The 15902-nt window shown below is 59.6% G+C and overlaps 2 protein-coding genes across 10 annotated transcripts in view; one reads left to right on the top strand and one right to left on the bottom strand.

Moving 5' to 3' along the window:
- MAEA (macrophage erythroblast attacher, E3 ubiquitin ligase) overlaps window positions 1–15902 on the bottom strand; it is a 400167-nt gene that overhangs the window by 76258 nt on the left and 308007 nt on the right. The gene's annotated exons all lie outside the window — the stretch shown is intronic.
- Window positions 2834–15902, top strand: part of CTBP1 (C-terminal binding protein 1) — a 32997-nt gene continuing 19928 nt past the window's right edge. For 2 of the 9 annotated variants that reach the window (XM_069496450.1, XM_069496446.1), the window contains exons 1-3: window positions 2834–3049; window positions 9575–9769; window positions 12433–12587. In XM_069496450.1, the coding sequence (XP_069352551.1) occupies window positions 9763–9769; window positions 12433–12587 (162 nt within the window). In that variant the 5' untranslated portion in view covers window positions 2834–3049; window positions 9575–9762. Of the gene's footprint in view, window positions 3050–3214; window positions 3288–4670; window positions 4789–6276; window positions 6375–9572; window positions 9770–12432; window positions 12588–15902 lie in introns of those variants that run through there. The other 7 variants (XM_069496451.1, XM_069496449.1, XM_069496445.1 and 4 more) reach the window with 5 other exon arrangements.

The following is a 15902-nucleotide window of genomic DNA, read 5'->3' as shown; positions in this document are numbered from 1 at the left end:
CCACTGTCACTTGGGCCTCTCCAGCTGTGTGGCCTTTGTTCCCTGCACCTACGTCTGGCCTTTGAGTTTGCTGCTCACTTTTCTGAAATGTTCTTTACTCAGACCTCTGCAGGGCTGCCCCTTCCCCCATCAGGGTCCCACGCGTGTTCCCTCTTCCATGACCCACACCAGCCTCACTGGCAGGGCCTCATCACCCCCAGAGCTGCCAAGTTCCTCCCTGCTGCAGCCTCATGCAGGCACACAGCTCCCGGCTAATGCCGGGGCATGCCTGAGTCGCAGTGACGGCGAGGAAAGGAAGTACGCACGGGTGCTCGGCCGTGGGCATGAGGACTGGCAGACCCACTTCTATTCCGCCAGAGGCTGAGTCTTAAGTCCACCTCTCAGTGCCCGCAGGAGAGACAGCTTTCTTGGGTCAGGCCACGACGCTCCCTCAAGAACCACTGAGCAAAACTAGAGTGAGTGTCTTATAGCTGGTAGGATTTTTAAGCATTATTCAATTTTCACACTACTGTTTTATAGATTGTGCAATTATCTGGACATTCCAGAGGCTCTAAGTAACTAAAGCACAAAGGATCACCCACAGGGCGTAAAGTACAATATTAACTTTCGGCCCTAGAAACATTCTCCAGTTCCTTCTGGGAAGTCTGGGCACAGGGGCAACGCCCCCGGCCACCAGGCCAGGAAGGTCCGATCTTTCCTGAGAGGAAAGACATATTGTGGGCTTCCAGGGCTTTCGGTTACTCAAAGAGAAGGCAGAACTGAGCTCCCAGGGTCGTTGGATACAAACCCCGCTCTTGGTAAAGGGAGTGGGGGAAGTTTTCCAATCTTTTCCCTCCAGGTGTTGAGTTTTCCTGGGATGGGACCAGACAGGGACAGCTTCACCAGGAGGTCATGGCTGTGCTGAGTCCCACAGGAGGGATGTCACATCCTTAGGTGCCAGGGGCCCAGGCCGTGGGCCGGGGTGGGGACAGCCAGGGCAGGGCCCTCTCATTTGCTGACCAGTTCTCTGATGGTAAATTCAGGGTCTTCAGGGCTGTGAACAAAAGGTCAGGGGAGTGCAAGAGTGAGGGTGGCCCGACTGACACCTAGACCCTCGCCCAGAGGCAGGAGCCTGTGACCTTGGTGCCTCTGGCCAGTCCTGAGGATGGAGGAGGCATCATGGCACGGGCATACTCAGAGCCAGGCATCAATCCTCACATCTCCATGGAACAGGTTCCCACCTCAGACAGGAGTGGGGGAGCCGGAAGCTCTGCCCTCTGGGAGCTGAGAGTATAGCAGGAACCAAGCCCAGACAGAAGGATGACTCCTATACCAGGCATGAGGGTAAGGTGTCTGTGGGAAGAGCAGGGGAGGCAGCAGAAATAGCATGTGCAAAGGCCCTGTGACGGATGGGAAGAAGGGCCACATGGCTGGAGCATGGCACGAAGGTAGGGGAAGGTATAGGTGATCCAGGTCCGGGGCTCTCTGACTGTGGTCAGACGCTTGGGTTTCCTCTGTTGTGCTATGAGAAGCCATAACAGGTTTTGAGCAGGAGATAACAGAATCTGGTTTACCTTCCAAGGCCCTCACAGGGACAGACTGATGTGGGCAACCATGGTGACACTGCAGGAAAGGCAATGGGGATGGCGGCAGCTGTGAGGCTGTGGGAACTAGAGGTGCCAAGGGGTGCCCTGGGTCTCTGCACGGAAGATGCCATGAAGGGACCAGAGAAGCTGGCTGGCCTTCCCCAGCGATGTTGCATGAGCAGCCCTGAGACGCCAGACAATGATGGGCTGGGGCCAGATAGACCCCAGGTCTGGAATGTTACTCTAGGAAACTTTCCCTTGGGACCCCTGTGCTTCTGTTCTCTAAGAGGTTTGCTAGTTCTCTCATCTTTCCCAAATGCACGAGTGGATCCAATGTGGAAAGTATTTCCATACCGGGGTACTAAGCAGGGTTTAAAAGCGTTTGATACCTGTCATCTTTTATTGAATCTGCCCACCTTTCTCAGTGACAGATGACAAGATGGACTTGAGAATCCTCTACTATCTTTGGCTGTTTTTAAGCTAAGGGGGCCACTATTTTGCCCTCTTCCCGGCCTGACAATCCCAGCGCAGAGGTCAGCTTTCCCACTCCAGGGACCCGGGGTTGGGCTCGGGACCTCCCCCCCTCGCCCGGTCATCTCGTCCTTGGCGCCAGGATGGATCCCTGCCCAGGGGCGCCCAGGACCTTCCGGGCTGGGCCCCCTCCGGCCATGCCAGCCTCCTACCTGCCGAGGCCCACCCACCCAGGGACGCCCCTGTTCTGTCCTCTCAGTGCCTGCGGCCATTCAAGCCGCAGCTCGTCCCGGGGGTACGGGAGGCCGCAGACCACCGCCTGCACCTGCTGTGCCCTGCGCCCGCCAGGGACCTCGACCCCTAGCAGCCACGCCCAGGCGGCCGGCAGCCCCCAGGGGCGCAGGGGGCTTGGGGCACGGTAGGCGCGGCGTGGGATCTAAAGGGGCGCAGGCATAGGCAGGGCAGGGGGGGCGTGTTAGGGCACAAGGGCGCGGGGCGGTGGGCATGGTGAGGCGCGGTGGGGCAAGGGACGCGGGAGGCGGCGGCGGGGGTCGCGGTTTGGCGGAGGCGCAGGGGCGCGTTGGGGCGGGGGCGCAGAGGCACGGCACCCAGTGGTGGGGGTCGTGGGACAAGGCAGGGAGAACGTTGGGATGGAGGCGCAAGGGCGCATCGGGCCGGGCGGGGCGCCCTCTGCCGTCCTCAGCCGCCCGCGTGCGTCCGGCACGGCGCTCCCGCCTGGAAACAGGAGACTAATCGGCGCAAGCCCCGCCCGCCGCCGCGCGCCGCCGCGTGTCCCCGCCCGCGCGGTCGGTCGGAGCGCGGCTCAGCGGCGCGGCGGCGGCTCGGCACGGCGGCGGCCGGGCGCAGGCGGGCGGGCGGAGCAGCGGACGGCGCCGAGGCCGCCCCACGCGCCGGGCTCGCGGCGGCGGAGCGCGCCGGACTCGTCGGGGCCCGCGGCCGCCCGCGCCTTTCAATGGGCAGCTCGCACTTGCTCAACAAGGGCCTGCCTCTCGGTAAGGCCGCGCGCGCGCATTTCCGGCCCGGCGGGGGCGGGGCGGGGGCGCGGGCGGGCGGGGGCAGGGGCGGGCCGAGCGCGCGCCTGCGGGGCCGTCGCCTTTGTGTGCGAGTGCGCGTGCGCGCCGGCGGCCGCGCGTCGCCGCGGGCGGGGTTGGGGTCGTGCGCATGCGCGAGCTGCGACGTGCCAGTGCGCGTGCGCCAATGTCCCACCCGCCCCGCCCGCGGCCCGTGCAGGTGACACAAAGGGGCCCGCGGGCCTGGGGGCAACCCCTGTGCACCTCCGGCCGCACCCCAACCAGACCCCTGCCCCATCAGACCTTCATCCCTATCAGACCCCCGGCCCCACCCCAACCAAACCCCCCAGCCCAACCAGACCCCCGGCGCCACTGGACCCCAGGGCTGCCCCGGGCACCTTGGTCCTATTAGGCCTCAGCCCCACCTGGCCCCCGTCCCACTGGACCCCAATCTCTAGCCATGGCCCTAAGAGCTGACCTCTGGCTCCATCCCTGTGTAGTCCGCCTGCTGGAGCCAGACCAGCCTGGGTGGTCAGTCTGAGTTCTCAGCCTTATGCGAGGTTCCTCCCGGTTACGTTCCTAGGAGGGCGGCACATGCTGCTGTGTGTTTCACCTGCTTCCTAGCTCACTGCACAAAATTAACTCCAAGTGACTTGCTTTGAAAGAAAGAAAGATCTGTCTTCTCAGCAGCTGGTTGTGTGGTGGCTGGGGAGGGAAGGTTGTGGCCCTCACACTGGGGGGTTGTTCCTGAAGAGCAGACGCTCTGCTGCCCGTCCGTCATGGCTGTTCTTGTGCTTAGTTTTGGTAGCAGGGCTTGGATCACCATTTGAGTTGTTTATCCATTTTTAAAAATACGTAGAATCTTAATGGTCCAGCCGGTGGGGAGGGCAGCCCTGCCCCTGACGGCCCTCAGCCAGGGACCCGAAGTAGCCATTGCACGTGGTCTCTGCACCTGCACTCTCGCTCTGCTCTGGGCTGCTGGCTCCCATCTTGAGAATTCCGAGGGGGTTTGGACTCAGTTCTGCTTGTCACCAGGGCACTTTTCCCTGTTTGCTGTGTGCTTTGCTGGCAGGAAATGCAGCACTGGGGGGCCTGAGCCTGAGGGCTGAGGGCCAGGGAGGGAGTAGGCTCAGTTGGGCTGCCCCTGGACTGCTGACTCCCCGTGAGGCATTAGGTGTGGTCCTGGCCCTGGAAGCACCTTAGCCGGCCACTCTGCCTGCCGGTGGCCATTTTGCAGAGTCTGCCATGTCAGCTTGGGCCTTCCTCCTGGGAGGGGCGGTTCCAGGGTGTGGCAGGGGAGGGGCCGGGAGGGGCCCCCGGGTGGGTGAGGGGCTGCTCTGGCTTCTTCCTCTTCCTGGCCACCCCACCCTCCTCGAGGCTGTGCCCATCCTAGCTGCGAAGTCAGGGCCAGAGGCTCCTGGCTCCTCGAGGGCCTGTGAGAGGGAGGAGGCCACCACTGCACCTGAGTGGGCAGGGTTGAAGGCTAGAAGTTTCTCTGACTCAGTGCCCAGCCGAGCCCTCTGCCTCTGGGCATGCCGCGGAGGGCTGCCTTGGAGCCAGTGCCATGTGTGGAAACTGAAGAAGCCAGCAACCTGGCCAGGGCCCAGACCCATTCTCGTGGTGATGGTTTCCTCGTGATCACTCAGGACAAAATGACGTTCTAGCTAGGGAAGAGGGAAGGAGGTCAGGCTTCTTTCCTGTTCTGAACAGTCAGGAATGTGGTGAGTGAGTCAGATTGGAAATGAGGCCCAGAGCCAGGACGGTGGGTGGGCCAGGGGCACAGGGTGGTCTGTTTCCTCTGACCCAAGCCTTTCCTCCTCCAGGGCCCCCGTGTTTGTGCACCCTCCCCGTGTCCCCTGGGTTCCCCGTTCACCATGTGTACAAACACGTCAGAGCACATGTTGGTGTATAGGAGAGTGTAGAGAAGGACCCCCTCCCCCTGCCCCGTGTTGGCATCTGGGGGCCCATGAGCTGTGTGCAGGCCAGCTCCCATGGGAGCAGTGTCCTCGCTGAGCTCCTGGGGGAGTGACCACAGTGGGCAAGAGCGCAGGTGTGGGTGCCCCACAGATTCTGGCTGTGCCCTGGCCAGGTTGTGCCCTCTTTGTATCCCCATCTGCAACACAGGGTAACCGTGGTGATGTGTGGGTCAAAGCCATGAGCATGTGTGGTGCGCAGGGCCGTGCTGGGCTGTGCAGTGGGCGCTGGGGGCAGCACTGTGCTCAGGAGCCGAGTGTTTACTGTAGTTACTGAGGACAGCTGCAGTCTCGGAGCCGCCCTTCATCCAGAAGTTTGTCAGCGTTGCTCTGCCGACCTGGGGGCTGTTAGGGAGGTGGGTTCCGGCTTGGACCCCGCCTGCCTCCTGCCCCCTGGTCTCCCTGCTCACGTGGCTGCTACCGTGTCTCACTCTGGGCACAGCCTTGTCTGTTCCGCCAGAGCTGCAGGTGCCTCTTCTCTTTCTGTGGTTTTACCACCTGTCTTTGGCCACGTGTTTCAATTCGGTGTTGTCTATAAGGACATGCACTTGGGCTGCATCTGGCCTCCCATGGACGCCTCCGCCGACCACTCGAGCGCTCTTACGTTCTTCCCACTGCCTGGCCTTTTCTGGGGCCTCTCTCATGTCTCCAGTGTGCAGGTTCATCCTGTTCGGCCTTAACTAGGGCGGCTCGTGGGTTCCCTGAAATTGTGTGAGATGGGTACATGGCCGGGGATGTCCCTCCTGGACATGTCAACCTGAGGACACTACAGTGGTGCGGAGTCCTGGCTGGGGTGCACGGGCTGCGGGGGCTGGTCCTGCCACCCTGCTGAGGTCCTGGCGAGTGTCCTGAGTCAAGCCCTAGCCTGTGGGCCTGGGCCCAGCTCAGGAGTGACCGGAGGTGCCGGCCCATGTGCTTCTGCCCGGGGCTGGGGCACCGCTGTCTGGACACTGATTGTCCGGCAAACTGTCACTTGGTACATGCTCAGTACATGTGTACTGGAGGAGCCCCTGTGGCAGAAGTGACCACCTCCGCAGGAGGAAAGCCCCACGCTCAGAGAGGGCCAGTAACTCCCTCAGGTTCCCGTGGTGCGATTCCAGCCGGCTTGCACCAGCCCGGCCGTTTTTCAGGTTTTCCTCTGCCGGCTGTTTGTCACCTGCCCTTTGAACCTCATGTGGCCAGCGCCCCAGGGTAGCCTGGACCGAGTTGTCCAGCTTGGTGTAGCGGTGCTGGGAAGTTTCAGCTGCACCACTGCGTGTCACCGAGGACCCGTCTACGGGGAGGTCTGCGTGCCGCCGTGATCTGATGTTCCCTGTGGAGTGCCCAAGTCAAAGGCATGTTTGTTGTGAAGTTTTGTAATCCTGTGGCGACTCCTTCTAGAAAGATTTGCAGTTTTTACTCCGCTTGTAGTGGGAGGGAGGACTCGTCTGGTGGTGCCGACAGGGCTGAGGCCTGGCTCAAAGCCCAGGGTGTCCGGGATGTGGGGGAGGCAGCCATTTGTGCCACCCTGATCCTGCCGTTTAACCGTGTCACCTGAGGGAAAGCTTGCCGGCGCCTCTCTTGGGGTCCTCTGACCATCACCGGGCATCCGCAGCCGTGGGGCAAGAGCTCGGTGGGGTGGACGTGTTCAGCCCTCGAGTGCCCCAGTGTATGCCGCAGTGGCTGGCGCACCACTGCCCTGGGCAGGACGATCCCTGAGGTGCCGCCACATCACGGACTGCACACGTGCATGGTCTCTGCCTCCAGGAAACTTTGGTGTTTCCCCCGCGAAGCCAGAAGTCTCTCGGGTGGCCCATCGTCAGCTGAATATTAACCCGCGTCATCCCTCTGGGTGATCCCACAGCACCCCTGGTCAGCTCCAGACCACTGCCAGCCCTCGTGGGCAGCGAAGCAGAGTGAGGACTGGCTGGCTAGGGGAGGCTGGGACGGCAGTGGACCCTTTCCGAAACCTCCCCAGGGTGGCCCTCGCCTCCCCAGGCCCGGCGTGGCTCACGCTGCCCATCTGTGGCATGGAGGCCTGTTCTCCAGTGAGACATCTAAGTTTTGTGACTTCTGCATCCTGTGGCATCTTCAGGATGTCCCGTTTAGAAGGGAAGGGAGGGTGCGATGGCTCTAAATAACGTGCCGCGTCTTTCAGTGAGGATAAAGTTCTCATTTCCTGCGGGAGTTCTGAGGTGTCCAAAAGCCCACAGGGTACCTGCGTATACATGCACAAAGATGCCTGGGGACATGTGAATCCAGGACATCCCTGGAGAGTAGTCTTGGTGGCAAATCGTGCCTTTTAGCACAGTTTTTGTTCCCTGTCTTCCCTGACCTGCAGTGCAAGCGCCAGCAGGCCCCGAGGAGTGGAGTGCCTCCCTGGTTCTCACGGATGCTGTCCCCAGAAGTACCGTGTCTGTGTCAGGGTGACATTGGCAGTGTCTGTCCTGGTGGGGGTTTTCCGTGGCCCTGTGCTCTCTGCCCAGGCCCTGTGCTCTCTGCTCCACGTTGCCCTCGGGCTCCCTCGTCTTCTCTGGCCTGTTCCCTGCAGAAGCTCGGTTTCCTCCAGGCAGCAGGTGGCTCCATCTCGGCCCAGAAGGGTTCTGGGTCGGCTCCTACCTTGGGCAGCACAGCCAGGCCCTAGTCCTCGTGCCTCCATGCCTGGGCAGCCAAAGCAGACGGGTCATGAATGCCCAGGTGCTGTTTCGGTGGGGACTAGCCAGCAGGACAGCTTTGTGAGCAGAGAAGGCTGCTGGGCCAGTGCCAGCCTTCTTGCCCAGAGTAATACCCAGAGGGGGACGGGACAGGGCAAGGCCCTTCCGGTTGTAGGGGAGCCCTTCTGGGCAGTGGCATTAAGGAGGGAGTGCCAGGTGGCCCAAGGAGCTGGCCACACAGTCTTGTGGGAAGCCTGTCCTGGCAGAGGGTCTGGCTGCAGGCAGGGGGAGGAGCTGCGCTGAGCTTGGTTTCATTCTCAGGATTGGGGCTGCAGGTGGAGAGTCTTAAGCAGAGATACGATGTGCTTTGTCTTCTGGGAGGACAGGGAGAGGATGAGGCCCTGGTAGGCGTGAGGGAGTTCTCGGGACCAGGGAGGCTGGAGGGACGCGGGTTCTGATGAGCATTGAGCAGTATTGATGAGTATTGATGAGCACTGACTAGTTCTGGGCTAGACTGAGCTGTATTGATGAGTATTGACTAGTATTGGTGAGCTCTGACTAGTACCAGGCTACAGTGAGCTGTATTGATGAGTATTGATGAGCACTGACCAGTACTGGGCTAGAATAAGCTCTATTGATGAGTATTGATGATCACTGACCAGTAGTGGGCTAGGGTGAGCTGTATTGATGAGTATTGATGAGTATTGACGAGCACTGACCAGTAGTGGCCTAGAGTGAACTGTATTGATGAGTATTGATGAGCATTGACCAGTATTCGGCTAGAGTAAGCCATATTGATGAGTATTGATGAGCATTGACCAGTACTGGGCTAGAGCAAACCGTATTGATGAGTCTGAACACATGTGGAGGGTGCAGTGCTGTGTCTTCTGGCAGGGCTGGCTCCAGGGGCGGGTGGGTACACTCACTCAGTTTTCTCTTGTCCTTTTAGTTTCTATTTCGTGCAGGGTATGGGTGTTGGGCATGCAGCCTAGCAGTGCAGGAGGCCTCAGCACAGGTCATGTGACCTGGCCTGGGGGCAGGATCTGTTCCTCCTGCATTAGGGTCAGCCCCTGTATGGAGCCCTCGTGCCAGGGTTGGGGAGCAGGCACTTGGGCAGCTCAGGAACTCTCCCAAGGGCCGGGTAATTGGCGCTCACTCTACCCCCAACCTCGCAGCTGTATCCCTGACAGGTCTTGGCTGCCTGCTGGGTAGGAAGGCCCCCAGGTGCTCCTTGCCCTGTGTGTGTCTGGGTGTCATGGCCCACGCCCTCAGCTCCTGTGCTGAGCATTGTTTTAGGGAGAATCTGTTGACTTGCTGGGATACTGCGTGCCAGGATGGCAGGTGGCACAGTGCAGGGCCTGGGTGGGCAAGTGTGGGTGGAACACTGGGGAGCTGGCATCCCGAGGCCCTGCCCCGGGCAGCCTCCTTGGAAGACCTGTATCCCTGCCTGGGCATAGAGCCCCAGGAATTGGCAACATGGCATAGAAACTTCCAGAACCAGCAGGCAGACCCACCTCTGCAGTTTCCTTGCCCCAGCCTAGGCAGCTGCACACTCTGTGCCTTCGGCTCCTGGTTCCTGGATGCTGCTTGGTGGTCTGGGTGGGGCCAGAGGCCATGGGGGTGGCTGCAGCCCCAGGAGCTGTTCCCGTGTCCGGGTGACCTTGGGGGCCAGCCTCAGGCCTGGAACCACGAATGCAGGGTGGGCATCTAGCCCGTCTGCGGCAGGAGCCAGGGGCCCTTGGCCAGCAGCAGCCCTTGCGTCCCAGGTAGGTCCCATCGGGCAGCCTTGGGTGTAGCAGAGCAGCAAAAACGTTCACTTTTTTGATGGCGTTTCCTGGAGCTTGAGAGTTTTAGTCGGCCCTCGATGGTGTTTTAATGTGTCTCTTGTGTTTGATTTTTAGTAAGACTTTGAACCCGACGCAGGCTTCAGTGGTTGCCGTGGATCAGAAGCGTGAGCGCTTTGGCTCGAGACAATTAAAGACGTGGGATGAGGCTCCGAGACAGGACGCGGTTCTGCCTGGGGATTCTGAAGATAAAAAGCTTTGAAAAGTCGAATTCATGGTCGTGGAAACCGAGCCCATATTAAGAAATGTCAGGTTGGTAGGGGTCCTGGAGTCTGAGCAGGTTGAAGCCGGTCTCTCTGCGAACGTGTGAAGGAGGAACACTGGGGACGTGTGACCTCACTGTCCTTAATGTTGGGGGGCCTGGCTGTGTGGGTATCAGGCCCTACTCTGCCGCAGCTTGTGTGCACTGGGCAGCGACACAGGTTGTCCCCCAAGCGGGGTTTCCCTGTGTTTCTGGTGGGCCGCCAGCAGCAGTCAGCAGAGCACAGCCTCGGTTAGGCCTTCACACAGCATCTGCTTTGGCTTCTGTCGGAAAGGATCCCCAGAGAGGTGTGCAGGTGGGTGCTGAGGCCAGGTCTTGCCTGTAGTAGACCAGGGGTGGGGCCTTGGGGCCTTGCGGAGCCCCAGATGAAGATGGGGAAATCCCAGCCACCCGCCACCCGGCCAGGGAACAGGAAGGGCAGGACTGCAGGTTGTGGTTGAGTTCGCTCCTTTTGCCCCTGTTGTGTTCTCAGGCATTGGAAGTGCAGAGTCAGTGAACACAGTCCTAGGTTACAGTGCTGCTGCTGCGAGACTTAGTCCAGCATGGGTTAGTCACGCCTGGCCACCTCCCTGGGCATGTCCCCCGAGCCCACCAAGGGCCCAAGGGCGAGTCGTCTGGGAGATCCCTGGCTCGGTGGTCTGGGGCAGCTCTGTGGGTGGGGGTAGGAGGCACCATGTGGTGGGGCCTGGCACTCTCGTCTGCTCGCCCTGGACTGCAGGGCCCCTCCCCTTCCTTCCAGTGAGGGACTGGGCCCTGGCCACACCAGCACCTGGGCGTCCTCCCCAGGCAGTTCTGACGCGGCTGAGTTGTTTGCAGGTTGAAGCTGAGCACTGGGTTCCCGCCAGGTTGAGCCCCCAGGTCCACGGGTGAGGGGTCTGCTGCCTTGCCTGGGTGCGGGTTCAGGCACTCTGCTGAGTTCCCAGAGAGGTCTGGACACATGTGTTATGTCTGTCCACGTTTGCCTCGTCAGAAACTAAAGCTGAGGAATGTAAGAGTAGGTATTTATCAATTCACTTAAAAATGCCAATAATAAACTCACTCCATGCTACACACATGGCGTTCAGTGTGAGGTGTAACTCCTTTCCACGCCATGTTTGCACGTGTGCATGTCCCTGCCAGCTGGCATGGTGGAGACAGCTGGCCGTGTCCACAGAGGGTACCAAGTGTTGCACCGCGGTGGGCGCCCGTCTGGAGAGAACTGGAGGGAAAGGCAAACCACAGGGTGCCAGCGCCTCCTTGTTTTGACTGTGCAGATCCCACACCTGGGGAGCAGCTGGCCTGGGTGGGTCCCAGCACCTTGACCATTGGAGGAGGCGAGGGGGTGGAATGGCCAGCGTCTTCTCCTGGGACAAGCTGGAGCTCGTTGACCTCAGGGGAGGGGGCGTGTGTGGCGGCCAGCGCAGGGGTATGGGCCCCACTGCGCCTGGAGCCTTGGCCTGGCAGCCTCAAACCAAACCCAGCTGTATTCTAGCTCCGGGTGGTCAGTGGAGACCGGTGCACCATCTCCCGCAGGCGTCCACTCGGGCCTGGAAGCGCACGCGGTGACTGGTGCTGCATGTGGATGGCGGCTGTGTGCACAGCTGCACCGGGCCTGCCCGCAGAGCGTTGCTTTCCTCTGGCATGATCCTGAGAGGCACTTCCCTGCTCCCCAGCCGCTGACAGCTCGGGCGCCAGCCGAACTCTGCACGCCCACAGGCGGGCCAGGGCCCGAGACCCAGCTGAGTGCGGCGTGGCCACCAGGGGCAGCCATCAGGGCCTCCTGCGGCCATGGTCTGTGGCAGAGCCTGCTTGGTCACTCTGCTTCTTGGTCGTCGCCCTGTGCCCTCTCACTGCCTCTCCTGCTGGCCGGCTGTCCTAGGGCTGCTCAGTCTCTGGGATGGGAGCGAGTCTGTGAGGCTCTGGGGGGTGGATGACTGGGCCCCACCCCAGCTCCGGTGCTGCCCGGCTGCCTGAGGTGTGGGTGACAGTGGCCACAGTGCTGTCTGTCTGGCACAGGGAGGGTGGGCTCGTGCTACACCTTGAAGCCCTTATTTCTCTTCTGGATCCCGAGTGAGGTTTAGTTGTGTAACATTTAGAAAGAGTTGGTTTTTAATAATTCTCAATGTTTTGATCTGGGAGGGTTGGGGGTTCCGAGTGTATTTTAATAGGGTTTAGCCCTTTTTTCTCTTTGCAATGTTTCTTGCCTTTTCAAGTCTACAAACAGAAACGGTGCCAGGCAAGGCTCTTGCGAAAGCACACTTGGGATCCGCCAGGTGGCCTGGGCAGCCACACTGGAGTGTTTCCCGAAGGCCCTTGTGTGTAATCTGCACATTCCTGGTCCGCAGGGGCACCCTGCAGCTGGGTGGAGCACAGCTCCCCACCTCCCAGAGCTGCCCCGAGGTCTCTGAGGGTCCCAAGCTCCTGCCCTGGGGGACAGTTGCCATCGGACTGTGTCCATGCAGGTCTCAGTGAGCTGTAGCAAAGGCTAGGTTGTCTTTCCCACCAATTTTTAATTTACTTTTTACAAAGGTCCATGTGACTGAACATTCAGAGTAGAGGGTTCTCAGGGAGGGCCCTTTAGCCCCTGTGGGCAGTGGGCAGTGGGCAGCGGCGTAGCGGGCTTGGCCGGGGCTGCGGTGCTGCAGGAGCTGAGCCTTCTGCTCCTGTCTTGCAGGCGTCCGACCTCCGATCATGAACGGGCCCCTGCACCCACGGCCCCTGGTGGCGCTGCTTGATGGCCGGGACTGCACAGTGGAGATGCCCATCCTGAAGGACGTGGCCACCGTGGCCTTCTGTGACGCGCAGTCCACACAGGAGATCCACGAGAAGGTAACACCCCACACCTTCACCTGGGCTGGCAGACCTTCGTGTGGGCATGAGGAGGGTTGCAGAATGCCAGTGGGTCCTCAGGCTGCGGCCGAGCATGCATGTGGTGCTGGCCTCTGGCCACGGTCAGTCTGAGTGCCGCCGGGGACAGGAGCAGCCCCTGCCATAGTCAGCCCAGCCTTGTCAGGAGATGGTGGTGGGACTTGGGGCTGGCTCCTTGGTTCATTTTCTTCATAGCCAATGTTTTCCCAGAAAGTGCATCCTTGGATGTTGGCCCAAGTTGCTTGAGGCCAGAACGCTCTGCTTCCTCCTGGGCCCGGTCAGCACCGTTCTTCACCCAGCGGTCTCAGCATTGCTGCGGCCCCTCCCAGGCTCCTGTGCGTGCTGGGTAGCTTTTGGGCAGCTTTCACGCTCCGTGTCTGGTCGGGGATCTCCAGGGCTCTCCAATGATGAGAAATAGGCCAGTCTGCACTACTGGTAGTCATGGCCCAGTGATTCGGGAACAGCCTTTCCGCTGATGGCAGATGAAGAAGGCAGGCAAAGTTCTTTAAAAAGCTAACAAGCCACGAAGAGCTGACAGAACAGGACCAGTCGCAGGCTGCCACCAGGAGAGGCCCAGAACCTGTGGGAATGAACAGGCCACGCCAGCTTGGGCCTGGGCTATTCGCTGTTCTGGAAGAAGCAACTCAGAGGCTACGTTCTGCTTTTGGCAGCATCATGGGCTGGTGGAGGATGAAGCCCCCTGGGAACACACCCTGGAGTCGGGAGCTGGACTCAGGCACGCGCTGGCTCATGCTGCACCAGCCTGTTGGCACCCGAATCAGACCTGGAGCTTGGATCATGGGTGACCTCACACTGCTGTGCCCCAGGTGCCTGGCAGGGACAGCCCTTTGTAGAGGAAGATGCAGTGGGGGCACGTGCAGTCACAGGTAACCAGGCAGGCAAGGAGAGAGGACGCCGTGAGCCAAGCCCAGCAGGAGCAGACAGGCCAGCACGACCGCCAGGGGCTCCAGCTGCCGCCTCGGGACGACTGCCGACACCACAGCCGAAGAGATGAAAGCTGGTAACTCTACAAAGTAACGTAGCAGATCTAGAGGAGGAAAAATTACAAGATGTAATTACAAATTGCCAGAGCCAGAAGTAGGACTTGTGGGGCAGATTTCACAGCCATGTGGGCATCAGCAGCCAGGAGGGCGGGGAGGAGTCTCAGTCCAGGCATGGCAGGGGGACAGAGGGACGGAGGTCGGGAAGGAGGGCGTGGTCAGGAGCAGGCAGCTTTCACCGAAACCTGAGGGGGAACGAGGGCGGGAAGGGGCCAGGAAGCGAAATGTGGTGAGATCGAGGCAGAGGGTCTCCGAAAGTGACGGAAGAACACATGCAGTGAGTCTGTCGGCCACCTCCACTGGGACAGCCGCTCTGGAAGGGCTTTGGCGGTTTCTTGCAGGGTTAAACGTGCACTCACAATAAGACCCGGCGGCCACGCTCCTAGGAAAGTGGCACTCACGTCTGCACAAACCTGCACGTGGTGGTTCACAGCAGATGCCGTGGAATCCTGCTCAGCAAGGAAAGAAACAAACTTGATACTTGCAGCGCGCGTTGGGTGGGTCTCCGTGGCGTTCTGCCAGTGAAAAAGACTAATTTCGAAGGGTTAGGTCGTGTTTCATTCCCTTCATTCTTGAGTAAGGAGGTGACAGTGTTGGGGAACAGTTGCCGGGGTGGGTTGAGGGAAGCGGGGGCTCGGAAGAGTTAACGGGCAGTGCCGCTGTGTGGTCTTCGGACAGTTCTGTGTCCTGCCGTCGTGGCGGCTACTCAGATCAATGTGTGATAAGTTACAGAGGCCGGTACACGCACACGCACACGCACGCAAGGGAAAAACGGAGAAACCGAGCAAGGCGCATACCTGAGCCTTCATGGGGCACTGGCGTTGAGTTTGAACGGTGACCTGGTTGTGGACAAGGTCCTCGCGGGGAGTGGAGCAAGCACGCAGGAGCCCTCTGGACTATTTCGGCAACTTCTTGTGAATCTTAAACAATTTCAAACTAAAAACAATATATGAAATGAAAAAGACATACTGATAGAAAATTTTCAAAATCATAAGCAATACTGAAGTTTTGCCAATAAATTTGAAAACTAAGACAAAACAGATGTTTTCTTCTAAAATTATAATGCATCAAAACTGCCTCAGGCTGGGCATGGTGGCACAGCCCTGTAGTCCCAGCTACTCAGGAGGCTGAGGCAGGAGAGTCTCTGGAGCCAGGAGTTTGAGGCTGCAGTGAGCTATGATGATGCCACCGCACTCCAGCTGAGGTGACACAGTGAGACTCTGTCTCTGTGTCCATGTAAGATGCAAATAAATAAGTGGACAGAGACCCTGGCTGGGGGATCAGGGCAGGGGTGGGGCCTCAGAGGGACAGTAGACTGTCCCCACCTGATAGGCAGATGACATCCTGTTTTATTCTTTGACTGAAAGAAACGTTAAGAACTGCTAATTCGTATCGCGGAGAGAGGTGCAGTAACACCTCGTTATACAGAGCAGATGCAGCGGAAAAGAATCATCAGAGAACTAGAAAGAGCCCTTGGAAATGAAAAATATGAGTGAAAATTTAATTGTAATGGGAAGCTTGGAGATAGGGAATCTCAGAGGAAAGATTTGGAAGCGATGGGGAAAACTGAGATGGAAAGGCCTCCTGGGAGCTCCAGGCCGGAGTCCGCCGGTCCCGGCCGCGCCCTCGAGTCCCCGTGTCTCCGTAGCATATAGTCCTGAGTAGGGACTTTGTTTCCCAAGCTTTCTTACCACTAGGTGTGGCCAAGTGACTAAGTTCCGACAAGGGAGAGGTAAGCAGAAGTTTTGTGTGCGGGTCCCTCTTCCTTCTCTCTGCAGACTGGAAACCCGATGTGATGGGTGGAGTCTGGGCAGCTGCCCTGGACTGTGAGGGGATGGGGACAGCGAGGCAGGAGCCTGGGACCACGACGGCTGTGGAGCTGTCTCCAGGCACTGGAGTGGGAGGGAAATGGGTCCCTACTACTCAGGAATTTCTGCTACTGGGAGCAGAAACTTCCCTCACAGCTGCTTGGATGTCAGGTGTTACCTGAGTGCTGTAGGACAGAAGGTGATGTTCTTAATGCAACAACATGATGAGGAAAAACCCCAGAGCTAAGCGGGGATTTCAGCTCTCTTGCCACAATCCTAGGAAGAACGTCAGAGGGCGCCCGAGATGCTGTGCTGTTCAGGATCGGGAGACCGGACCGCCCAGCCCACAGTGCCAGCTTCAGAACTTCTGTGGGAAAACCACGCTCAGCCCGGGGTTGCCCATCTGA

Source organism: Eulemur rufifrons, chromosome 20 (genome assembly GCF_041146395.1).
Source record: "Eulemur rufifrons isolate Redbay chromosome 20, OSU_ERuf_1, whole genome shotgun sequence".
Lineage (NCBI taxonomy): Eukaryota > Metazoa > Chordata > Mammalia > Primates > Lemuridae > Eulemur > Eulemur rufifrons.
Note: the sequence above shows the minus strand (reverse complement) of the source record. Positions and strands in the feature narration are given on the sequence as shown.